Here is a 27163-nt window from a genome sequence, read left to right as displayed (position 1 = left end):
CTTCCTCATATGCCAAGTTGCCAATAACATTAATTGCATTTTATTTGCTTCTAGTTCTTAGACTTCTTCCATCCTTTTCAAAATTATATTTTAGTCTCTACTCTTATTTTTTTTTTAATTAAACTCTTATGTAGTAATGATTGCAAACATTTACATTCTTAAGTAAAGAAAAAGCGAGAATGCATCATGCAGTGTCAAAATAATTTTTTATTTTTTTAATTCTTTTATTTATAAAAAGAATTTTTCTAACGAGTGTCCCCGCAACATTGGTTAAGATACGTAAATGCACCTTCTTCTTCTTTTTTTTAATAAGTGGAAGGTTTTGAATCCAAACCCTCATACTTACAATCCCTCTCCCCTTATCACCCAACCTAACTATCAAAAAAAAAAAACAAGACATCTAATTTACTAAGTAATATAAGGTAACTTATATATCAATGGTATAATAAGGAGTTTCATACATTTTTAGGTACTATGTACACATGTGATGAAAATATCTTACTTGTCAAATAACATAAGATTTCTTATTAGAACTCCACTTTTATTCAAGGCATCCCTCTTGAACAGGAGTGCAAAATATTGGAAACGTAAACTTCTTTTCATTGTAAAACCGTATTCAATTCACCCAAAAGTTATAAAAATGTAGCTAAGTTCTTAATTGTTCATTACTTTACAAAATGATACTTAAAGTAATGATGAAAGGTTAAATTGATCACAGCAATTAAATTTTCTTGGAACTAAACTAATTTTATGAAGAACTGAAATAGAGTAGTAGTACAAGCATTTGTTATTACCAAAAGGTTTTAAGTGATTTAAGAATAGAACTTTGGGGATATGTATTTTTTGGAAAAAAACATTTGGATCTTAAATTTAGGATTTGGGAGAGTAAATGGATAAATGGATGGATCATGGTTTACACTATTCATTTAGATCCATTTATTAAATGGTTTTAATTGGATTGGATCAATTTGATCCACCATCCATTTAACTAAAACCATTTATCAACCATATATCCATTTTGCCACTTCTACAACTCATATTCCAATAATATGTCTCGTGGCCTAATCTAGATCACAAACCAAACTAGAGTAATTCTTCAAAAAAAAAAAAAAAACCAGTAGTTTATGGGATTAGAATCCTCTATCTGCTTTTACCTAAGGAATCCTGCAAGTGCTTATAGGTGAGTTGTTATGCAGGCTTGAATTTTGATTAACTTGCTCTTTGCATAATTGCGTGGGGGAGCAATCATGTGGATGTGTTAAACTACATGTTAAACCCCAGATTCTAGAAATAACTCCGTAGCCGGAGGCGGGCTAAATTGATACTACCATCCTATCTCTTTAATCCATAAAGTAGCTTGATAATGAAGACTAAAGAAACTAGCTAGTTCTAAGAAAAGATGATGTCTTGTCGGGCTCGCAAAAGTTTACCAGTCAAAAAAGAAAAGGGATTACAACATTGGTCCTGTGCATCCAGCTATTCACGGTCCCAACAAAACACCCTTTTGTCATCTCCAATAAAAACGTAAAAAGTGAAAGTAAAGCTCTTTCAAGCTTAATGAGAGAGAAGCACTTTTGACGAGAATGATGTTACTATAAATTTCACTACTAGCTGGGACGGGATGAATGAATTGGGACCAAGCAAGAGCATTTTTCACGACAAAAAAGTTCTAAAGCTCGAATTTCTGATACATCGTTATCAAAAAAAAAAGTACTTTTGAAATCATGCATCACTCATTCATGTACCTGTATATATATTTAAAAAAATGTCCTAATAATTGTGTGCATATAGTAGTTGAATCAGGAAGGGTGGCGGTTTGTCGAAGCATGCTTGCCTCGATGACCAACTCACCAACATTGAATTTCTCATCGTGCGGGCAGACTGCATAAGAGAAAATCCTTGAGGTCCAATCTGGTTAAAAGAAAAAAGAGTAAATTTTAACCAATCATTTAGTCAAAAACTTAAATGCCACATAAGTTTTCTGTTAGATGAAAATTTTCAATGCATGGAATATTTAAAATTCACTTAATTCTAGGTCGCAAAATTGGTGAAAAATAGTCCTATATCTAGAATCCTGACTTGTTTCAGACTAATTTCTCTGCGACGGTGCAGAACTCCCCCCAAAGATGCATCACATGGTAGACAAGCGGGAATCGAAATGGTGATCTCCAGATAAAGATCAAAGAACCAACCAGCGAACTACCCCCGCTTGGGACCTATGGCTAGCCGTACTAGATAAATGAAGATATCGCATAGGCACTCGAAATGGTACAATCCATTTACTTAAGAATTCGTGACAAAAGATTTGCGAGAAATGAATGAATAGCCAAAAAGAAAAAAAAGGGAAGTAGTTTCCATGACTACGTTGCTGCACCAATAAAGAAAAAGGTACTATGGATCTATGTGACGACATTGCTGCACCAATACAGAAAAAGGTAGTATGTTTACAAACAAAACTTCTTGTGCATGAAAAGCAAAGGAATCCAGAAAATCTAGGCCTTGTATGTATCACTATTTTTTTGAAAAACAAATTGAATTACTATTTTAACTTACATGATACATGATATCTTAAAAAAGTCATACAATAATGTTAGTCTTTTTTTTTTTTGGGAGAAAAAAACTCCTAAAAAAATGCAACTCAAACAGGCGTTAATATTAGCGGTAAAATATTTTCGGGATCCCTAAATCCCAATAGGGCACTCATGTTTGTGAGCTACAACATCTCAAGGTAATTAAGATTCTTATTATCAAAAAAAGACAAAGGTAATTAAGATTCAATTGTTTACGATTTGCCAAAATAATTCTTGAGGGACTTAACGGGACCCTAGTGCTTTTCACGAAAAAGGGTAGGGTTGGTGATTAAAGGACGTTGGGAAAGTACTGAGGGTTTTTTTTTCTTTTCTCGGAGCAAATGGCTTGTTGGCTTTCGGACGGGAGAGTGGATGAGATGAGTTTATCAGTGTCTTTGGATGCTGACACTTTTGTAATGCCTCAGAGAGTAGGAAAAGGATTTGTCAAAAGACCAGAAGACCGAGCAGAGGAGAATATCAAATATCAATGACAACAGTTATCAGGGTCGGATAGGAAGAGCATTATTATTATTATTATGTGTAAATTTTGCAGCGTCGGATAGGATCGACAAATCCCTGATGTACTCATTCAATAATAGACAGCTGTTCTTCTTCTTCTTCCATTTTCTTTCTTTTTTCTTTTTTTTGGCTCTTTTGATTCGTTCTTGTCTAGATAATAAATTAGAGTTGGGATGACCTTGAGTTCGGTGTTTGTCCAAATTGTTTGGGAAACTTGATTTTTTTTTGTAATTATGAAACTAAAGGTGATTTGTTCTTTGCGATATTGTGCAATTTAATTATCACTTGAGTTTGGCATTCTTCTGTCAACTCAAAATTAACACAAGGCCACTCATGATGTTTTTGAAACGCTAAGCTAACATTCAACAGTCATGGAGTGGCTTTAGGAGGGATCTTTGAGATAGACAATAAAGATGCAATGAAGGCAATGATCCATCCAGTTATTTGCAATGTATACAAGTTGCACATTTTTCTTGTGCTAGTAATCTATATAAACTTTTGTAAAAGTAGACAATCGGGTAGGTGCACAAGTTAAAAGTTGCCATTTGGTTGCAAGACATGTAGGTTTGCAATTCTCTTTTTTCTTTATTTTCTCCCTCTCTCTCTCTTTCTTTTTGGCACTAATTGAAAACTAGAACGTGTGTGCATAGCTTTTATTTATAAATATACTTGTATCGTAAACACATTTTTTCAATCAACTATTTTATCTTTTTAATTACTTTTTCGTCTCGCATATATCAAATTACAAAAACTGTTACAGCGAATTTCAAATAATCTTCGGTCCAAACCCTTCTAAATGTATTGGAATATGAAACGATCTCATGTAACATGACAATGTATCAATTAACCAAATCAAAAGTTAGTTGTTTTACATGGCTTGTGATACTTTTTTTTTTGTCGCAACGGTAATATTTCTATAATCTAATCTATCTTAATCTAAGGAGAAGGGAAATCGATGAGAGTAAAAACTCTATGGGAGAAAGTCATTGAAAACAACCACATATAATGACAATTTGATAAGAGGTCAATGGTTCAACCCAACACCGCCAAAATTTAAGTGCTTGACAATGATTACCAGGCAAAAGGACCGGTGGCTCATGGCTCGTGATACAATATTGAGAAAGCTTGTACATGCCATAATTTTGAATCTTGACGTGCACCATAAATTTGCATAATTGGCACAGATACACATGAATTGACACTTGTTTGTTTCTCACGACCTAGAGCTAGAAGAAGTATATTATTATTGCCAAACTAGAAGAAAGAAAGGGAGGGGTTTGGTAATTTATTTAATTTTTTTCAAAAGCGGCAGTATATGTGAGGGGTTTGGTAATTGGTACGGAGAATATAACACAGCCGTGATAGGAACGGCCGATGAAATTGTGGATCAGCATAGATTGACCCTTCTCTTTGCCTATGAAAGTTGGGTTTTTCCTGCCCGCGATTTGACACTTATTTGTGTGGCAGCTCTGCTGGTGCTGGGAAGAAGATATATTACCATTTAAGGAAGACCCACAGAATCATAGGCCAAAGATTTTCTCTTTTCTGTACCAGAATAGGGAAAGCTTATTACTGTTTGTTCTTTGGCTGCTTGTTATACTAACTAGCAACTACTCCCCTCACATTGCATTATTAAAATGTATACATATTTTAAAATTAGTAAAAATTCAGGATCTTCTACTTCTCTTACTCAAGCTGTTCTAAAATTAGTATGAGCAAATACCAACATGCTCTCTTTATCAGCGGGGTGAAAATCATGTTGTGAATTATCTCACATACATCACAACAAAAAAATATTACAGTAATTTTTTTTTAAAAAAAATTTTTATCCCAAATTATCTACAGTCCAAACACATGTATATTCGCAATGATTTTTACAGTGCACGGATGAGAATTTTCATTGGTTCTATAAACATTTGTTTATAAGATATTCTAAATATTCATGTGTGTGTTTGTGCTTATGTGACACTCAAGGAGCCTCTTCTAAGCCCTCAAGTTTTCCAAATATAATAGCACTAAAAAAGAAGAATAGGTTTATCCCTAATCTCTAACCTAAGAATTGAAGATCGTTAGTTTTACATGCTTTTTAAGAATTAAGCGCATGCCCAAATAAAAACAGCAATTTAAATGCATTATAGATCTCAAATGCCGAAAAGCAAGCTATAGCTATAGCCATAGCCTGCTACTTAATTTACTGTAAACTGATGCATGCCACAAAATGATTAGGTCAGAAAAGAATTAAACAAGAGAGATTTCAGCAGCATCGAAGGTCCATTAATGGGAAGCATATGTTAGGTGTCGTTGTTATGATAGTTCTCTGATGTTTCTTGATGGGGAGAATTCCATACATTTCTTTTTAATTCCTTTTGCCATACTCTTGTGTGAATCCCATTGCCACTACAGCACCACTTAAAGCTGTAGTCTTTTTCATTCAACTTTTCAAGAACAATTAAACTACTACTACTGTTGAAGGAACAAATCCTTACATCTCTTTTTCCCTTAATCAAGAACAATTATATATATAAAGACCGTGCCACATTAATGGTGTTCTCCTATGCAGCAGAAAGCAATAATGCACTGTCTGAAATAAAAGAATAATAAGGTAGTGGATAAGCAGCTTTAGCCGCCTCTCATGCATGCACTATTCAAGAACCCCAAAAATTTTTTTTTTTTTTGAGTTAATTGTTAAGGTACAAGCAGAAAGTATCATTGAATTGTACTAATATGTGGCTAGCTAAAAGGTTTTTTTTTTTTTTTTTTTTTGGTGGGGTAGGTAGCTAGCTAAAGGTTATTAGTTGGACATGAAGCGATTTTGAAAGAACCAACTTCAATATAAAAGGTGACATGCTAAAGAAATTCGGAGTAATTTGTGAAAGTTTACAAAATGATAGCTCTTAGAAAAGGAGATTGAGAGAGTATTAATACTCTGTTTGGATTCCAATTTTTAGAACTTTTTTTTTATAGAAAAATATATTGTACCGATTTGATGTACGTGAAGTAAAAAAATGATTGAGAAATGTATTCACGGAAGACGTAAATTTTTTTTTTTTGCAGAAAAACACAATCCAAACGAGAACTTTCTGCTAATGCAAAATAATGAAGTCATCTTCTAATTGTCCACACTCCAAAAAAAATAAAAAAAAAATCATTTACAAAACTGCTTCTCTATGTAAAATATTTCAGTCAAAAAAATTTTTGAAGGTAAAAAATGATATTATGTTTTTCAAGCAATTGGATCATTTTGAGATTGAGCCAGGCAGCCAGCACGAACGCACTTCACAGATTTCCATAAGAAGGGTCAAACATAATTGCTTTTCTGCTCTTCCAATTCATTGAAGCACTCACCATCTCCCCAACAAAAAAGCACCTAACCTAACGTTTGAGATCGGTGGAATTATTGCAGCAAGCAACCCCCAGCAGCGCAAACTACTACTACTTAATGCATTTCCTCTCTGCAATGCCATGCACCTCTTTTTCAATCACTCACCCATGCCTCTAAATCATTTTCTTGATAAATAAAGAGAAGAAAAAGGGATCACAATTTTTAGCTAGATAATTAATTTTTTTCTCCGATGCACTATACTGTTTTAAATTGTTTAATTGTAAGATATTTCACGCGTGACTTAGAGGTCTCGAGTTTTTAAGTCACTAAAGAATTGGTAGAACGTCACTTTTGATCCTCTCATATGAAAAAAAAACTCATATAAAAAGAAGAAGAATAAAGTGTGATGTATGTATAAAACTTGATTAGAAGACTCATTGAAACATCAAATTTTAAATCAAATTTGTACGTATATTTATTACTCCTCCGTCCCACTTTGATAGTCATGTATTCCCTTTTCATCTGTCTCAAATTGTAGTCCACTTTCCAATTGAAGAATGTAGTTGTATTTTAATTTTCCTAAAATACCCTTATTCAATATAAGTAGTTGTTACTATAAACCTACCCAATTTAATGAGAGTTGATTCTTTTTTTACCATCAATTCAAGTTTCCATAAAGTTGTATCATATTTAATGTGAGGGTATTTTAGGAAAATAACAATCTAAATTTACTTTTCCAACAAAGTTAACTACTTTTTCTTAAACTGTGTGAAAAAAAGAAACAGGACTATCAAAATAGGACGGAGGGAGTACTATATAATGTGATGGTGTGTGACTGAGTATGTGGATGTGTTCCTAGTCCTCTAATGGTGGTGGATGTTGGAGGCCCACCACACGCACCATTTTTACTTGGGAAGCAGTAAAATATGAAACAATTTGGCAAGGTTACCCAAACCCCATGCACCACTTCTTCTATATTCTCACCAAAATACCTTTTCTTTGTCCAGATTCCAGAACCTCTATTTTCCCGTCCTCCTTCTACTGGATGACACCTATGAATTAAAAAATTATCAATCCCAAAACAGAACAAAGTTAGCCCATATATCTTCATGCCATATATTTAATCTTCCTTCCCAGTTGTTCCCGGCAGTTGTTCCCCACTTTACTGCCTGCAATCTACTACTAGTGCTGCTACCGTCTTTCCTAACGTGTACAAAGGAAAATCCAAAGCTTGTTTGTGTAACAACAAAGATAAGATAGCCCATAACCATTTCTTCATTTCCATCCATGACCAGCCTGCTCTTCACCCTTTCTCTCTTTCGCTGTAAGAGTGCTGAAACTATGCATTTAATACGCTGCTCTGGAACATTTTCATGAGAGTTTGGGACTTCAATGGCTAAAGTCAAACTCAGCTCCATGCCACTTTATTGGTAAAATAGAAATTTTCTTCTAATAAACCGTACATAATATAGGAATAAATTATGATATTTTTTTATAGTGTCCTATTCTTTTTTATCTTTACAGTTTTATCATGCATCCTAGAGGTGCACAGATAAGAAAATTTTGAAAAAAAAATTTTGAAAGCCTAATTTTAGGATAATCTACCCATATATATAACAACGTACAAACAATCTAGACATGAAAATTAAAGAAAGTTAGTCCGAGAAAGTTTTTACAAGACTCACAGTCCCATGCATAATTGATGTACAAAGAGAAATGATATTTCATCTGATTGAAAATTTCTGGAAAAATATATAAAGAAAATGGAGTGTCATCAACCAAAGAAATAAATCCCATTAACATAACTAAAGAAAGATGAGGTAAAACATTAGATATTTGTTAAAGTTTTGTACCCCGAAGGCCCCTCCCCGACCCTCCGTCCGTAGTGTCCTCAAATCCAAGAGAAAGGTACGCTTTCTTTTATTAATATTGTTTGATGTGGCTTAGTCCGGACATGACATGAGAGGGTCTTCTCCATAATGATTTTGATCTACTCACTGAGCCATTGTTTTCCACTCGTTGATGGCTTCCTAAGTCTTCTCCTCCTCCTCCTCCTCCTCAGCTGCCTTGACTAGATGTGGTCCTGTTCCATGAATCTACGATTACACGAGATTTCCCACATCTATAAATATTTCCTCTGTGATGCTGCTTTGCTTCATGCAAAGTCGTCATCAAGATAAGGACTTTACCTCCTCCTGCATTTGAGTTTTAATCAGTTTAATCCGTCTATTATGGTGCACCTCTGGCACAAGGATTAAGTAGTAGTAGTATCTTGTGAATGCTCGCAGATGGATGTAAATGTAATAGAATAATTATCTAAAAGTTGTTTAAATATATATATATATATATATATATATATATATATATATATATATATATATATATAGATTTCTTTTAAGGAGTCTTTGAAAGAGGTGTTTTGACAGGCTTAAAAAGGTCAACTTGTCTTTGTGCATTGTTATTTTAGATTATTAGAAGGAAAAAAAAGGAATCAAAATTTGGGTTCATACTAGTAATTAAGGCCCATTTAAGATCTTATTGTCAATACTTTGCTGTGGAAATTTATATTTTTATTTAGACAAACCATAATTCGAGTCATTATATGAATGAATCAGCACTTATGTCTTCAGAATCCTACAAATATTGAGGCCTTGTTTCGAATTTATAATAGGCTAAAAGTAGTTATTTTAAAAAATAAGAAGTTGACTTGGAAAAGCAATCTTTGTGTTGCTTTTGGAAACAAAATTAGTGTAAACTTTTCACAAAATGTTTACGCAGTTGGGATCCTTTGTGTCATTACTCGGTGTCAAGTTCAATACCAATCACACTTATCGCGTGAGGGTAGAAGAAATTTAAATAAACAACACATGACAAATTAAATAAACAGAATACTTGACATAAATGTAGAAGTGACATTGAATTGTCATCGAAAAAGTGGCACTGACGTGATGTTTACAATTTTTTCAATAAACTTTGAAAAATTAACTAAACTTCTCAATTTTGATTAATTTGCTCACTGAATTTCTCAATTAAAATCCCATTTAATTTACCTAAATTGCCCTGTTGAATGTAATGTGCCATAAGCTATAAGAGAATCCAACTTGTCACATTATTATCTAGAAGACAAGTCTTGTGATAAGATAGTAGTGTGTTTGATGTTTGTGATGTTCCTTTTGCCTTGATCAAGTCAGGGAATATTCATATTTGGTCATGGATCCCATGGTATTTCTCCAATTTCACTGGATTAGCCTTAACAACCAATCACATGTAGTCATTTATTGAGGTGACAAAAGAGATTTCCAGTCCTCCCCCAGACTCCTAATGATGATATCAGCAGGAAGTTGATCTCCCCTCATGGCATCAATGGAGCACAGATTCTGTGAACCGCATGGTCAACAGGTAATGATGGCTTGTACTCGCAGGAACAATCACGACTTTTATTTAACTAATTATGCTAACATAACAAAGAGTGGGATCATGAAACACGATACTGAAATAAACACACAAGAAAGCTTCTCACTTATCAAGAGTAGCGTGATTATAAGGACCCATGAGTTCCAAGTCCAAGATGCCATCATAGACAATCGCTACTCTGATTCTGTTTCCGCCCTTTTCTAATCATGGCCCCAAGACCTTGCTCCCTGGAGGTATAATCATGTACTTTGCAATCTCACAGATCAAAATGGTTCCCAATTTTCAACACCTCTGATCTCAGACCCATGCTGTCTCACCTCATTATTATATCATATTTATCAAGCACCCCTTCAGCTGGTGGAGCCACCATTTAAGTGAGATTCATTAAGAATCACGCACAGAGTAATGCTAGTTAGCCACAGAATGTCATGATGAGGCCTTTGCAGTACTCTATTGCATACTGCATGAGATGTAGCACTACCAAATAACCAAAAATGAATTTACTTGAAAAATTCACATCAAAGAAAATTAATGATACTTGAGAATTAAGAGTTGTTTTAAAAAATTTGCATGAACATTCTGAATAGTGTGTTATGTTGTGTTTTCTCCCCAAACAGCAAGAATTTGTCTGAAAAAAAAAAGTAAGAGTTAGCAAATAGGATATACAATTTTATTTGGTAGATAATGCAGTTTAATTTTTAGAGTACTTGAGATGAACGATGATTAGAGATTAAAGTTTCGTCTTACTAAGAACTCGTTGAAATTACTATATTTAGAAGTTTTTATAAAAAAAATATAATGTAACGATTTGATATATGCGAAGGTAAAAAGATAACGAAGAAATATGCTTGTGAAAAATATAAAAATTTAGGAAAACTACGATCCAAAACAAATTCTACTATCTTTTGCTGAACAGAGAACATTGTACTGAGGTCGTACCGCGCTGTGTTTAGCATCTGTATCGAACATGCATTGAGTCTAAAAAGTTGAACTACCAAGAAGTGTTTATAGGCTGGACGACAACGAGAATAGAGGACATAAATACGACACATGGCAACATTAGTTGTTAGGACGCATTGATAAAAACTTTACTAATCCTAAATCTGTGTGATTAATTGCAGTCCCAACTGGTCCAAGAAACTAATAATTCCCATAGTTCCAAAAAGCAGATAAGGCCACACATGTTGTGGACCAAACCGAAAACCTAAAGAAAAGTGGACGCCATCTCACTCTTATAGCTAGTTTGGGAGTTCAGATTTCAAAGGAATAGAAAAGAAAGGAAGGGAAAGGTGGACTTTTCTATGTTTGGGACATTTAAGTAGGACGGAAAAGAAAAGAAACGAACGGATCTTGAAGGGAAGCCAAAAGCTGCTACAGTGCAAAATTTTTTCTGACCAAAACGGGCGGAAAGCGAAGGAAAACTGATGGAAGCTTACAAAATTTTTTCTTATCCTTTCTTTTCTCTCATAACTTGTGCTTTCTGTTCTTTTCTTTTCTATCCTCAACTCACAAACTAGCCATTAGAGTTGGAGGGATTGAACTGACCGTTACAGCTTACCAAAGCTTGATTGCTTGAGTACATAAATAAAAGATTCTGGGACATCTCTACTACGTAGGATAGGATTCATGGGACTTTCTTGTTGAGAAGCCAAAGCTAAAAGCTAAAGTATTCAGCCGTAGCAAAAAATTGAGCTGCCATTGTACAAGGCTTGCTTGCCTTTGTAGTTTGTCCTCTTCCTCTCTTCGCATCCAAACAAAACCAAGACAAGCAAAATGCATGCATAAGCATGAGCGAAGAAAGAAAAGAAAGAGCGCTGTGTTTCTGTCAAAACTGAAAACTGTGGAAGTGAGAAGAGAAGATCCCATTTTGTGAACTGGTGAGGGCTGCAGGTTTCAGTTATTCTTTTTCTGTTTTTCTTTGCATTCATGTAGGTAGCAGCTCACACACTCGAACACAATTGTCCTTTAGCTTGAGTGGTGTATTTTCTTTTTCATTTGGCAAGCCATCACATTTTGGAGCAGGTAGAAATGAGTCCCCGTTTGTGTCTGTCTACATTAGAGGATGGGAGGGGAGCAAGAGGAGATAGAGCAAGAGTTATAGAGAAAAGCAAAAGGGGAGGAGAGGACTTCGAAAAGCCTTTTACACGTGATAAAGAAAACACCAAAAGCAATTGCATGCGTGGATAGAAAAGATTCATCTTCATCATCATCATCACCACTCTTATTAATTTCTTTCTCTTCAACATTTCAATTTTTCTCTCTCTGATGTAATCTTGAAAGTTGAATCACCCCACCAAAAATCCCATCTTTTTAGTTTAAATCTCCACTTTCTAGCTCTCTTCCCTTCCCTTCCTCGTTAGCCCACCATTTTTTCTCTAAAGCTTCAAACCTCAGCTCAGTAAACTTTAAAATCTCAGTGTCATTTTCTATGAAGCAGTGGTATAGGGGCCATCTATCTTCAGATAGTGATTTTTGTTGGAGTGAGTTTTTCAATGTTTATTCCTTTTATCTGTTCTAGCTACACACATGCTACTATTACCTCTTGTGACTTTTGTTTCTTTCTAGGCAATTTTATTCTCTTCTTGAGCAGTCATACTTTGCCTTCCACATTTATTAATGCTTGTTTATATGTGTATATATGAGATACTAGTGTCTTTTTTCTTTGGATTTACTCATCCATATTTTGTAGTTTTCTGATGCAAAGGTTTGGTCTTGGTTAATAGACAAGGTAAAGGAATGGTTTTTGTCTCCTGGGCATTTCCCCTATTACTTTTATTTATTGGTATTTGTATGCATATTTCAACACATAGATGTTATCTTTATCAACTTATTCTCCTATTCTCATCCTGATTCATGGATGTTGGGTTTCCAACAGAAGCATCTAATAGGATTTCGGTTCTGGGTTGTGTTCTTTTTGTTCTGTCTTCACGTGTGTGTCTTTTCCCAGCCCAAATCCTAGTTTAGTTACAATCCTTTTTTTCCCCTTTTCTTTTGGATATTCCAAGCTCTTTTTGAACAGGGTCATTGAGAGTTGATATTAACGAAATATATCCATGTACTCGTAGATATCATTCATAATAAGGGTTTTAGAAATACCAAACTCATATACAGTTTTTTGTGTGGTTATATATGATTATTTTTACTTCGTTAACCTCTTTATTGAATATATTCTTGATTTACTTCACTCTAGGAGTCCAAATGTCCAATAGCCACTTCAACTTCTAAGTTGCGGGTAGTGTTTGTTGATGAAACAAACGTGCGAGAACTTGGGGCTACTTAGTTTTGCAAAAGAATGGTGTTATGGTATCGAACAGTAGCCAGGCAACAGAACAGCTCCCAATGGACAGATATAATGAATTTAGCACAAAACAAGATGAATAACAGGAAGTATCAATAATGTACCAGTGAGTGATCAATGAACTGAAATTGATATTGATTAAACAAGAAATTACAGAATTGGCGGGATGAAGGAAAGAAATGATAGAATGAAGGAAATCAGAGAAGAAAGGTTCAGGGAATGATCCCTTACAAATTGCTAACAATAATCCTCTCCTAATGCACGCCTTCCTCCTTCTTAGTGGACGTGATATCAGTTTTCACGTTTTCAGCTTCCCTTCTGTTATCTTTACTAAGGCGTGATATTAAGTTCACGTCTTCAGCTTTATTTCTGCTCCATGACAATTGCTTCCCCTTCAATCAATCTTGTCCTCAAGATTGAAATCCAGGGAATTCCTGTTTAATTCGTTCAGCATCCTCCCAAGTAGCTTCAGCTGGTTGAGTACCCCACCAATGGATGAGCCATTGCACAGTTGCAGCATTTTTCCTTTTAACAATTCTTCGGTCTATCACTGCTACTGGCTCCACTCTGAGATGCCCCTGTTCGTCTACATTTGGTAGTTGAAGTATAGGGGTGGTATGGTCCCCGACCTTTTTTTTAAGTAGGGACACATGAAATACTGGATGTATCTTGGCTCCTTCAGGCAGCTTAAGTTTATAGGCAACCTTCCCTATCTTCTGCAATATTTGATAAGGCCCAAAGTATTTGGCAGACAGCTTGGTGTTGCCCCTTAGTTCCACAGTAGTTTGCCTATGGGGTTGTAATCTGAGGTACACCCAGTCTCCTGCATTGAAGGTCCTTTCACTCCTCTTTTGGTCAGCATATAGTTTCATTCTGTTTTGTGCTTCTTGTAAGTTGCTTTTAAGTAGTTCATCCAGGCGTTGTCTGTTCTTCAGATGGTCTTCCACAGTAGCCACCTTGGCTTGAGTGTAAGGCCCCAGAGCTAGTTGGGGAGGGGGTATTCCATATAGAGCTTCAAATGGGCTCATCTGAATGGCAGTGTGGTAAGTGGTGTTGTACCACCATTCTGCAAGAGAAAGCCAAGCACTCCATCTTTTGGGTTCCAGATGAGTCATACACCTCAAGTACATTTCTAGTACTTGATTCACCCTCTCCGTTTGGCCATCTGTTTGGGGGTGATAGGCCGTGGTCAATTCCAGTTTAGTTCCCAGCAGGGAGAACATCTCAGTCCAGAATTGGCTAGTGAATACCCTGCCTCTATCAGAGAGCATACTGAGAGGCATTCCATGCAGTTTGCAGACATGATCTAAGAATATTCTGGCCACTGTTGGGGCATCAAAGGGATGAGACAAACTAATGAAGTGAGCTGACTTGGTGAACCTGTCCACAATTACCATGATGGTATCCTTCCTTTCAGATAAAGGTAGCCCCTCAATGAAGTCCATAGTTACATGGCTCCAGGAATATTTGGGAATAGGGAGTGGTTGCAGGAGTCCTGGATAGGCAGTGTGTTCATCCTTGCACTTCCTGCAGGTATCACATTGTAACACAACATTCCTGATATCCCTATACATACCTGTCCAGTAAAAAAGTTGTTTAGCTCTGAAATAGCTGGCCTGTATTCCTGAATGTCCCCCTAGCTGAGACTCATGTAGTGTAGCAATAATTTTCTTTCTTATTTCTCCTGCTGAGCCAACCACTATCCTGCCTTTGTATCTGAATATTCCATCCTGGTAAGAATGTTCTGGTGGATCTCCAGGTGTAAGTACTATCTGCCTGATCATGTTCTGCACCTCCTCATCTCCTTGGTAGCTCCCTATTACTTCCTTCATCCATTCGGGTAGGACACAGGTTAGTTCAGTGCAATCTCCTTCCTGTCCACCTGCCCTTCTGGATAGAGCATCTGCTGCTATGTTTTCCTTTCCTTTCCTATAGTGAATCTCGTAGCTGAGTCCCAGCAATTTGGTAAGCCATTTCTGTTGAAGTGAGGTAGTGATTCTTTGATCCAATAGATACTTAAGGCTCTGATGGTCAGTTCTTATGATGAAGTGGTTCCCCTCCAGGTAGTGTCTCCACTTAGTAACTGCAGTCACTAAGGCTAGCAGTTCTTTCTCATAAATAGACATTCCCAGGTTCCTAGGCGCCAGGCTTTGACTTAGGAATGCTATTGGTCTCCTGTCCTGCATAAGTACTGCTCCAATTCCTCCGTAGCATGCATCTGTTTCTACCACAAATTGCTTAGTGAAATCTGGCAGGGCTAGTACAGGAGTGCTGCACATTGCCAGTTTGAGTTTCTGAAAGGCCTCATCTGCTGCTTCATTCCAGTGGAATCCATCCTTTTTCAGTAATATGGTGAGAGGTTTTGCAGTAGCCCCGTATCCTTTTACAAATCTTCTGTAATATCCTGTCAGTCCAAGGAATCTTTTGAGCTCCTTGACAGAAGTTGGTGTGGGCCAGTTCATCATTCCTTCCACCTTCTTGGGATCTGCCCTTACTCCTTGTCCTGAGATAATGTGGCCAAGGTACTCCACCTCTGTTTGTGCGAAGGAGCATTTACTTCTCTTGGCATAAAGTTGGTGTTCCTGCAACAGTTTCAACACTTCTGCTACCTGCTGCAGGTGTATTTCCAGGGAGGAGCTGTAAATTAGTATGTCATCAAAGAAGACCAAGACATACCTCCTCAGTTGATCCCTGAAAATGTGGTTCATCAGGCTCTGGAATGTTGCTGGAGCATTTGTTAGCCCAAAGGGCATAACCTTGAATTCATAAAGGCCTTGGTGAGTTCTAAAAGCTGTCTTGTGTATGTCTTCCACCTTGACCCTGATCTGATGATAGCCAGCCCTCAAGTCTATTTTGGTGAAGTATTTTGAGCCATGCAGTTCATCCAGAAGCTCATCTATTAGGGGCATAGGAAATTTGTCCTTCATGGTGAGTTCATTCAGTTGTCTGTAATCTACACAGAATCTCCAGCTACCATCTTTTTTCTTGACTAGTAACACTGGGGATGCAAAATGACTATTACTGGGTTGGATGATCCCCATTTGTAACATTTCTTTCACCAACCTCTCTATTTCTGTTTTCTGTACATATGGGCACCTGTATGGCCTAACCTGGAATGGGGTAGCTCCTTGCTTCAGTGGAATGTTGTGGTCGTGGCTCCTTCTAGGGGGCATGCCTTGAGGTTCAGCAAACACCCCTTGAAATTGGTCCAGCAAGCTCCTCATTTCTGCTGGTATTACTTCAGTGTCCTCCTCCCTTTCCTCTATTACACACAGCTGGGCAGATATTCCATATGTCTGTTTTTTCCTCCATTTTGCTAATTTACTCCCCTTGATGGCCTTGAGCTTGAGTTTGCTGACTTCCCCCTTCAACTCCACTGGTTGCCCTCCTTGTAGGAACCTCATGGAGAGTTGCCTGAAATCAAACTCAATAGGGCTATACCTGGCTAGCCAATCTACCCCCAGGACCATATGACAGCTTCCCAGTTTTAAAGTATTGAATTGGTGTGTGAATTGATTACCCTGCATTTCCCACTGTATAGCTCCTTGCAACTGCCTGGACTCTAATTGCTCCCCATTGGCAACCCTGACTGTTAATGGACTTCCAATAGTTGGTAGTTGTATGGTTTCTGCCAATCTTTCATCAATAAAACAGTGGGTACTCCCACTATCTATCAGAATTAAGATCTCCACTCCTGCTATCCTACCCTTAAGCTTAAGTGTCTTATGCTCAGTCCCTCCTGCCAACGCATGAATGGACACTTCTATGTTCTCATTGCTTAATTCCCCTTCTGGACAGTCACAGAACTCCTCTGTGTCTTTCCCTGATTCTTCTAAGGGTTCCCCTACCCCAAAAGGTTCATCTATCAATATGTAATTCAGGTGAGCTTGTTTACAGACATGTCCCAGGGTATATGGTTCAGCACACTTGAAGCATAACCCCTTTTCTCTCCTGTAGCTCAGCTCAGAAGGAGTAATCCTTTTGAACTGATCCACTGTACGGTTAACAGGTCTAGCATTTCTATTGGAAAAAGGTTCTGGTCTTTTAGGTTGGAAGTTAGGCCACTTTTCTTTAGCAGGTGGATAGAAATTTTGTTTGTTATTTGGTGGGGCACTGGGTGAGGTGGAATATTTCTGCATCATTTTTCCTTGGCTTTTTCTAAGGGCTTCCAAATGCTTCTCCTGCAGTTTAGCAGTTTCAATGGTGTCTGTTAAAGTAAGGGGTCTGGTCATCCTAACCATGTTCACTATTTCTTCTTTTAAGCCACTAAGAAAACATGATTTGTAATAAGAATCAGGTTGGCCAGGGAGATTTACCATTACTATGGATTTCAGCTGCTCGAACCTCTCCAGGTACTCAGATACACTCCCAGTTTGCATCAGTTTGTTGAATTCCTCTATGGCCTCCTCTGGATCTCCTTCTCCAAATCTTTCACACACTGCCATGGTTAGCTCCTTCCAGGGTACCATTCCTTTCTCATGATACATGCCATGGAACCAGATATCTGCCTTCTCCTTGAAATGGAGCTGGGCAATATCTGATTTCATTCCTTCCTCCACTCCATGGATCTGGAAATACTTGTTTGCCCTCCTAACCCATTCTCTGGGATTACCCCCATCAAATGTAGGAAAATCCATCTTGGGCAACCTGGTCCCCCCTTTACCTCCCAACCTTTCAGCTGTATCTGTGGTAATTTCTATCCGTGTCTCCCTCTCAGAACTACTACCTCCTACTTCCTTCCCCTTATCATTTAACTTGGCCATGATCTGAGCCATCATGTTCATCATCCCCTCATATTTTTGGTCTAAGCTTCTGATGGCTTTATCTGTGTTTTCCTGTCTATGCTCCATTGCCCTCATAGACTGTTCTACCCCATCATTCTTATTGGCAAAAGTCCTAACCACACTCCCCAACTCAGTGAGTTCTTTCCTTAGAGCCTCCTCCTGAGTCTTAGTCATCTCCCAATGGCTCGTAGCTAGCTCTGATACCACTGTTATGGTATCGAACAGTAGCCAGGCAACAGAACAGCTCCCAATGGACAGATATAATGAATTTAGCACAAAACAAGATGAATAACAGGAAGTATCAATAATGTACCAGTGAGTGATCAATGAACTGAAATTGATATTGATTAAACAAGAAATTACAGAATTGGCGGGATGAAGGAAAGAAATGATAGAATGAAGGAAATCAGAGAAGAAAGGTTCAGGGAATGATCCCTTACAAATTGCTAACAATAATCCTCTCCTAATGCACGCCTTCCTCCTTCTTAGTGGACGTGATATCAGTTTTCACGTTTTCAGCTTCCCTTCTGTTATCTTTACTAAGGCGTGATATTAAGTTCACGTCTTCAGCTTTATTTCTGCTCCATGACAAATGGTAATGTGTGTAGAACTATATGTAGACTTGAAGTTGAATGCCTGACATTTGACTATTGCGTGTGAAAATTGGTTTAAGCAACCGCAATTTCTCTTACTGGTTATTTTCCCTGTCGGGTTATTTTAGTGACATGGCTTCTCTTCTCTGTTTCTGGATTGCAGTTGGGTTGGCCTTAAATTTTTGAGGAGTAATGAGGGAAGATTGAATAGTGATTGCGAGAAAGGGTGACTGTCTTGCATTGTGCCATCAAGGGGAGAATTTTTGTTTTAAGCAGGTTTCCGTATTCTGCACAAAAAGTCTTTGCAAGCAAGCTGTCATCATCATTACTATCATCATGCCTATTAGGCAAATGAAAGAGAGCTCAGAACAGCATTTCGTGATCAAACCCCAGTGCCAGAGCTCAATGAATCCAGTTCAGAAGAATCCCAAAACAGCTCAAAACGGTAAAGGGCCACCCGCCCAAGAAACTCAGAACACCAAGCCTTACAATCAGTCCTCACCTCCATCAAGAAATAGAGGAAGGAGAAGGGGAAGAGGTGGCCGGAAATCTGATCAAGGTGACACCTTGATGCGGCCAAGTTCAAGGCCTTGCACTGCCGCAAATAAGCCGGTTTCCGCTGAACCTGCTGGTCCTGTTGAATCAACTCCAACAAGTAGTTGTGCTAAGAATGGGAACAATAAACTATGTAAAGTGGACATGGGTTTTCCCTCTTCAAGCAAGTCATTGAGTTTTGCACCTAGACCTGGGTTTGGGCAACTTGGAACGAAATGTATGGTTAAGGCCAACCATTTCTTTGCAGAGTTACCGGACAAGGACTTGAACCAATATGATGTAAGTTGTTTGTGTGTTTGTTTTTTTTTTCTTTCATGTTCTTCATTAACTTAACTGTTGAGTGTAATGCTGCAGAGTTATTAATTGTTTATACTTATTGATTTGGGGCACGACTGCTGGGGCCCTTAGGCTGACATTCAGTATGTTTATGTTTTTATTTTTTCTTTTTGTATCTGCAGTTACTTTGCAGGTAAAATTGAGTAGGCTCATTTCTCTTCCTTGTCCTCTGCTTTTAAGTAGCATTAATGGCCCTTGAAAATGGTAATGGGCATTGTACTTAATGTTCTGTATATTTCATTGCCTTTTGCAATTATTCCTGCCCATTTTTGCAGGTTACTATAACTCCTGAAGTGGCGTCTAAAAACGTGAACAGAGCTATCATGGCAGAGTTGGTGAAACTGTACAAAGAATCTGACTTAGGGATGAGATTGCCTGCATTTGATGGCAGAAAGAGTCTATACACTGCTGGTGAACTGCCTTTCGCTTGGAAAGAGTTCACAATTAAGTTAATAGATGAAGAGGATGGAGTCAATGGCCCCAAGTATGGTTTTATTGCTCTCTACAAAGTACAAACCTCAATTTTAAAATTTTAAAGACTTCATTTTCCAGCTAAGGATGAAAAATTCTCAAAGGAATATTCAGCATAAGAATAAAAATACAACAGGATTGGTCTTTATAACCTTTACAATCAGAACCTTTCAAATTTTAATTAGCAAAATTTGTTGTGGTAATTAGTTGAACATCTGAATTCATTTCAGGAGAGAGAGGGAGTACAAAGTTGTACTCAAGTTTGTTGCACGGGCAAATTTGCATCATTTAGGCCAATTTCTTGCTGGGAAACGGGCAGATGGTCCGCAGGAAGCTCTTCAAATACTTGACATTGTGTTGAGAGAGCTTTCTGTAAAAAGGTATCACAATGATATACGTGGTATATACTTCCTTGGATATATTACTGTATCTTAATATGACTACTTGAAAACTAATGCATTTGTCCTTCATATTTTTCCCTTTTTTTTTAAATTTTATACTGCACACTTTAATAGGTACTGCCCAGTGGGGAGATCATTCTTTTCTCCTGTTATCAGGAGGCCTCAACGTCTTGGAGATGGCTTAGAAGCATGGTGTGGGTTCTACCAGAGTATAAGACCAACTCAAATGGGCTTGTCTCTCAATATTGGTAATTTACCTGGTGATTTAGAAATTTAAATCACAATGGCTCTACTTTTATGGTTACACAACTTTATGTTGTTTATTTCATGAAGATATGGCTTCAGCTGCATTTATTGAGGCTCTTCCGGTGATAGAATTTGTTGCCCAACTTCTGGGAAAAGTTGCAATATCACGCCCTTTGCCTGACTCTGACCGTGTTAAGGTACTTTCTATTAATTTGGCAAATATAAGCTTGAAGTACTTTATGCTAAATGCCTATAGTGGTTTTGTAATTCGCATGTGATCCAGATAAAAAAGGCTCTCAGAGGAGTGAAAGTTGAAGTAACGCATAGGGGAAGTGTGCGAAGAAAGTATCGGGTTTCTGGGTTAACAACCCAACCAACTCGAGAACTAGTGTAAGATATTTGTCTTTCGCTAAAGATTGATGTTCATTTCTTTAAGTAGCTGTCCCTCATCCTATAAACAAATTGAAAGTTGATGGAACAAAGAGTTGTTGAAACGAAATGTGTTGCATCTAACTTAACTAGTCCAAGCCCATCCTCTCTGGTAACATGGGCATTTTAAACAAATTCTTGTCTGCTGTTTCAGTTCGTTTAACCCCTAGTTCCCGTGATGTGTTTATTATTATTCGTCCTTTATGTTAACACTCTCAATTTGAACTTGCAAGCTGAACAAGAGAAACTAATAAATAGTTCTAAAGCAGTTTTCCAGTTGATGACAATTCAACGATGAAATCAGTTGTTGAATACTTCCAAGAAATGTATGGCTTCAAAATTCAGTATACTCATCTTCCTTGCCTTCAAGTCGGGAACCAAAAGAAGGCTAACTATCTACCAATGGAGGTAACATGATTATTAGTCAACATTTTGTGTTCCAGTGGATGGGTTCAACTTTTTACTGTCTTTCAAGTTCTTGCATGTGCTCTAATTTTATTGAACTTTCAGGCATGTAAAATTGTTGAGGGCCAAAGATATACAAAAAGGCTGAGTGAGAAGCAAATTACAGCTCTTCTGAAGTTTACATGCCAAAGACCCAGGGAGCGTGAAAATGACATTTTGCAGGTACTTCACCTAATCACCTTACTAGTTCCAGTCTCAGTTTGACCTTCAAATCTCATGGTACCGGAGGAAATTTCACCAGTTGAATGTCTTATCAATCCAAAACATACACACCATCTATTAAACAAAAAAAAAAAACTACCTTTTGAGTGCATATAGTTGAATAGTTGAGCTGGAGAAAATGTTGAAATCCTTATTCTCTGCTAGCTTCCTAAGGCTTGATGCATGCTAAAAGCTTCTGCCTTCTGCAACAACCTTGGAGTTATCAAGCTCTGGATTATCTCTATGACAATGTAGCAGGGTAGGAATTTAACTTGATACTGAAGTCCCTGGTTATGTTGTTTGAATAATAACCATTTCTACATTACACATTCTCTATTAGGATTCTTACCATAGCATCTCTTCCTTTTCTCAATTAAGTGCCTAAAATTTAGTGCTTACTCTATGATTTCTGAACTTCAGAAAGTCTTAAGTGAGGTTAACTGAGCCTGAGGAATTGATGTGGTATCCTTTTGTTCTGCTCCTATGCAGACAGTTCAGCAAAATGCATATGATCAAGATCCATATGCCAAGGAATTTGGGATCAAAATTAGCGAAAATCTAGCTTCTGTGGAGGCAAGGGTACTTCCAGCGCCTTGGGTACGAATGCATTTTGTTCTGATTCATATCTGTGAAGAATATCTTATGTTGTCCTTAACGACATCATTCACTTATTTTTAGCTGAAATATCATGAGAATGGAAAAGAGAAGGATTGTTTGCCTCAAGTTGGACAGTGGAACATGATGAATAAGGTAAGACTTTTTTTTTTTTTTTTTGTATTGATTATGCTTGAACTAATTTTCTGTTTTATTAGAAAATTCTGTTGCAACTTAATTCTTGTAAATATCTTCTCCAGCTTCTATATCATTTTGCAAGTAACTTATTGAATACCAGGCCATAATTATAGTTGAAGATGGTTACAACCTACATGAGATATGAAACAATACTAGTCATCCCACCCCCCCACCCCCCCCCCCCCCCCCCCCGGTTTCTCAACTGACATATAAAATACTCCTTTCCGACATAAAGGGCCATGTCAGCTAGCAAATCCAAGTGGCAAAAAAAGAAAGGCGCAACTTTGTAATGCATGCTAGTTATTTGTTGGCCAACCATAAAAAGACCCTTCGTATGCATGATGGGGTCTCTCTTCTTTTCAATTGAATTGTTGCAACACATTTTTGCTATGTGACTTCTTTGGGAGTTGCAACTGAATACTTGTTCTCATGCTGATAGAAAATGATCAATGGGATGACTGTTAGCCGGTGGGCGTGCATCAACTTCTCGAGGAGTGTCCAAGAGAGCGTTGCTCGTGGGTTCTGCAATGAATTGGCTCAAATGTGTCAAGTGTCTGGCATGGTAGAGTTTTGTTCTTTTCTACTTTGATTAGTCTGTGCTAAAGAGTATATGGTATTGAATTTTTGCCCTTTGTTAAAATGTTGATAGTTGGCTCTCCTATTACAGGAATTCAATTCAGAGCCTGTAATTCCAATCTACTGTGCTAGGCCTGATCAAGTTGAGAAAGCTCTAAAGCATGTTTATCATGCTTGTATGAACAGACTAAGAGGAAAGGAACTGGAGCTTCTGTTAGCCATTTTACCAGACAACAATGGTTCATTGTATGGTATGTTTGAGAGACAGAAACTTTTTTAAATTGGCATGAGCTCAATACTATCATTATCTAATGTATCTAATACGATTTGATTCTACTTTATAGGCGATCTGAAGAGAATATGTGAAACTGAACTTGGTTTGATATCACAATGTTGTCTGACAAAGCATGTCTTCAAGATCAGCAAGCAGTACTTGGCCAATGTGTCCTTGAAAATTAATGTTAAGGTAGGAATGATGCAATGATACTTTATTTTAAATTATTTTGATCATAGCTTTATTTCTGGTGAATGGCTTCATTGAGCCTTGATTGCTTTGCATTGCCGATAGTATCCCCTTTGGCTGCCTCTCTGACTACTTGTTACAATAAGTTTTAGTACCTTTAACCTTGTTAGTTACTTTTCCACTCAGAAGGATTGCTTGGCCTATTCAATGTACTCCTTACTTCTAGATCTCTCAATTTATGCAAGCAGATGGGTGGAAGAAACACCGTACTTTTGGATGCTATAAGCTGTAGGATACCATTGGTTAGTGACATTCCAACCATCATATTTGGAGCAGATGTAACCCATCCAGAGAATGGAGAAGACTCCAGTCCGTCAATAGCTGCAGTATGCTTCACTTACTGTAATTGCACTTCTCTGCATTATTTATCTTGAAATATTAGGTTGCTTAGACTATTTCTGCTTGAAGGTCGTAGCTTCCCAGGATTGGCCTGAAGTCACTAAGTACGCGGGACTAGTTTGTGCTCAAGCTCATAGACAGGAGCTTATACAAGATTTGTACAAGACATGGCATGATCCTGCCCGTGGAACCGTCAGTGGTGGCATGATTCGGTCTGTGAAGTCCTCGCATTTGCTGCTTTTTGTTTGTCTGTGTTTCTGCTTGCAATATTCCTTCTTTTTGGAATTTTGTTCTGGGATTTCCTTTGAAATGCAAGAGAGTTGGTTCTTTACCATCTCCTGTTTTCTTGTTTCAGAGATCTTTTGGTTTCCTTCAGAAAGGCAACTGGTCAAAAGCCACAAAGGATCATATTTTATAGGTCAGTAACTGTCTTGTATTGTCTGGCTGTAATGCTAGACTTGAGTAAGTGCCACAAGGATGTGGTTGAAAATTAAGCTTTAAGAAAGTTGATGTCACTTCCTACCAACCAAGAGTTTACTTGCGACTGTGCAGAATGAGCTAATATGTCTTTGCAGGATGATTGTCTTTACGTTGCCAAATAAAAGTCTCTGCTTTTGGCCTTATTTACAAATATGCTTCTTTTTGTTTTCTGTGGGTTTTTCGGTGGAGGAAAGTGGTTTGAAACTTTGAAGATTTGTTAAAAAACACTTAAATGTCCTTACAACTATAGTTGATGTCTGATAGTGATGTTCATTGAAGCAGGGATGGTGTGAGTGAAGGGCAATTTTATCAAGTCCTGCTTTTTGAATTAGATGCAATCCGGAAGGTACGTGTCCCTGGAGTGTGTAGTTTTCTTTTACTGGTAAAATTTATTGTCTTTAAGTTCATTTCTACAAACACCTTCAACTTGGTTTGTAGCTCTCATCACTTGTTTTCCAGTTCTCATCAATGGACTTTTTTGCTCTAGGCTTGTGCTTCTTTAGAACCAAATTATCAGCCGCCAGTAACTTTTATTGTGGTACAAAAGAGACATCACACCCGGCTATTTGCTAATAATCATAGGGATCGCAGTAGCATGGACAAGAGTGGAAATATATTACCTGGTAAACTATTACAGTTTACAAAGCACAGTTCTTTCTTTAGGGAAATGCTTCTATTTCTTTTTGGAATTTATCTGATGTCAATATATCTCTTGTTTCTTAGGCACTGTGGTTGACACTAAAATCTGTCACCCAACAGAATTTGATTTTTACCTTTGCAGCCATGCTGGCATTCAGGTAAAAGATTGGCTTTTGGCTTATGTTGCTACAACATCATTAATCTTAAGGCCCTTAGCTTGTATAACTGAGGATCTTGATGCCTGCCAACTTGTGCTATGACCAGAGATGATTTGTTTATAGAGCAAGGAGTTCGCGTCTTGTCCATTTAGTTGCACATCTTGCATTAGTATGTATGAATGATCTTATGGAACCAAGAGCTCATGACACTTCTAGTTGAAAAGAAATAACACTCATATGTAGTTTTTTGTCAGGCAAAGGCTTAATCTGAATAGTATTTGAAAATTATTTTCTATCCAATATGGAACCTTAGAAGTCAGTTTGGAAAGATGAGTGGATCGGGTTTTTTGGCCAATCTCATTGTGAAGATAGACTTAAATTGGGATCGCTAGTACATGTACATTATTTTCACTTCTATAATGCATTTAGGATGAGATGATAATTGATTCGCTTATTGTGATATGACATACAAATATATTTTATTTTTTAACATGTCTCTATATATACATTGGTTTTACCTCCAGGATGAGATGGTAACATATAATTCTCTGCCATGACAGGGTACAAGTCGACCAGCACATTACCATGTTTTATGGGATGAGAACAATTTTACTGCGGATGGCATTCAGTCATTGACAAACAATCTCTGCTATACATATGCAAGGTGCACCCGTTCTGTTTCTGTTGGTGAGTGGAAATGCCCTCCTTCCCCCAGAAAAAAGGATAAAAAGTTAAAAGAATGATTGTAACAGATTATAGAAAGGTGGAAGTTGGCCAAAAAGATAAAGACTACGAATTTGGAAGAGCATGTGCTGAATTGTTTTAACTTCTTGTGGCCTATGCTAAGTTAAGATAATTTTGGTTGGAAATAGCATGATATTACCTCGTGTGTCGCCTTACAACACTTGGTGCCTGCTAGCAGGGCTTGATTGAGGAACTCCATACTTTCCTCTCCCACTCTTCCTCCCCGTCTTTCCAACATCCACCTTCAAAATATCTTGGTGATTCTGGAAGTTTTTTTTTCACACAAAGTTAATTAAAACTTTCGCATATCGTATGCTTCAAAGATATTCTCAGCTGCAATCAGGGCGGCCAGAGGCACAGAACCACCCTCTTCTTTGACCTAGATCATCATTTTGTGCTCACCTGTGTCTTTATGTTCTACTTGATGAAACATTTTAATGCTCCCTCAGTCCTTTGAATATTTTCATTTGTGTTGTACTTGATCTTCTTAACATCATTGAGAATTTCCGGTTTTGTGCAGTTCCTCCTGCTTATTATGCACATTTAGCTGCATTCCGAGCCAGATTCTACATGGAACCAGATTTGCAGGAGAACGGATGTGCTGCTGCTGGAAGAAAAAGTTCCAGAGCAGCTGGAGAGTCTGGTGTACGACCATTGCCAGCGCTAAAAGAAAATGTTAAAAGGGTAATGTTTTATTGCTAATCAGAGGATAGTTAGCGAGTAGCAGAGGTAGCTTATAAATCAGGGGTAAGGTAGTTTACATGCAACGTAGAGCCTCTTTGTAAATGGACGGCTAGTCATGCTATGTTGCATGGTTCAGAAATCAGATGAATGATGTAAAAAGTAGCTGTACCTTCCTTCATGGCTTCAACGATGTGCTTTAGATTATATTTACAGGTTCCGCTTGCTGTTGAATGGCTTTCTGTCTAATGCTAAAGTTGAGCATTGGCTAAAAGTACTGAGGTTGCATATCAAAGTGGATGCTTAAAGTACATGATCCCTGAACAATTCTACTGGTCTGAAACACCTAAAAAGTTGGCAATGATGCCATTTCCTAGTACGGACGATGGGATCTACCCATAGTAATAATATCATGAGCTAATATGGTCCAAATTGGACATGAAGTCTCCCTTGAAAAAGAAAGAAAAAATGATGCCATTTACATCTGGTGGCAAGTTCAAATAGTGTTCAAGCAGGTTGACCAATATATACAGACTAAATCTAACCATGATTTTGTTGACAGCACAAACTAAGAATTTCTAAAATATTTGTGCGCATAATCCGCCGAGAGGACAGGGATTTTGTCGG

At 37.5% G+C, this 27163-nt stretch overlaps 1 protein-coding gene across 5 annotated transcripts; it reads left to right on the top strand.

Moving 5' to 3' along the window:
- The first annotated feature begins 11341 nt into the window (after positions 1-11341).
- LOC113736189 (protein argonaute 10-like) lies at positions 11342-26770 on the top strand. 5 transcript variants are annotated; one of them, XM_072084395.1, is made up of 23 exons: positions 11342-11702; positions 13016-13120; positions 18664-19334; positions 19667-19875; positions 20093-20242; positions 20378-20511; positions 20597-20706; positions 20793-20899; positions 21208-21346; positions 21449-21565; positions 22094-22201; positions 22283-22354; positions 22836-22958; positions 23064-23223; positions 23317-23438; positions 23684-23821; positions 23904-24046; positions 24190-24252; positions 24597-24660; positions 24802-24937; positions 25038-25111; positions 25672-25798; positions 26376-26770. In XM_072084395.1, exons 3-23 carry the CDS (start codon positions 18837-18839, stop codon positions 26555-26557), a joined length of 2976 nt encoding a protein of 991 aa, XP_071940496.1. In that variant the 5' UTR covers positions 11342-11702; positions 13016-13120; positions 18664-18836; the 3' UTR covers positions 26558-26770. The 5 variants fall into 5 exon arrangements, with proteins under 5 accessions (XP_071940496.1, XP_071940494.1, XP_071940495.1 ...); XM_072084394.1 differs by lacking the exon at positions 11342-11702 and adding an exon at positions 11848-12305; XM_072084396.1 differs by lacking the exon at positions 11342-11702 and adding an exon at positions 12423-12553.
- Positions 26771-27163: the final 393 nt, after the last annotated feature.

Source organism: Coffea arabica, chromosome 3e, assembly GCF_036785885.1.
Source record: "Coffea arabica cultivar ET-39 chromosome 3e, Coffea Arabica ET-39 HiFi, whole genome shotgun sequence".
NCBI lineage: Eukaryota > Viridiplantae > Streptophyta > Magnoliopsida > Gentianales > Rubiaceae > Coffea > Coffea arabica.
The sequence above is the reverse complement of the archived record's forward strand: the minus strand, read 5'-3'. Positions and strand labels throughout refer to the sequence as shown.

Coding starts and splice junctions, on each gene's coding strand:
- LOC113736189 (XM_072084393.1), top strand. CDS start 18,837: ATGCCTATTAGGCAAATGAAAGAGAGCTCAGAACAGCATTTCGTGATC. Junction 19,335..19,666: donor AGGACTTGAACCAATATGAT/GTAAGTTGTTTG, acceptor CCATTTTTGCAG/GTTACTATAACTCCTGAAGT. Junction 20,512..20,596: donor GGGCTTGTCTCTCAATATTG/GTAATTTACCTG, acceptor TATTTCATGAAG/ATATGGCTTCAGCTGCATTT.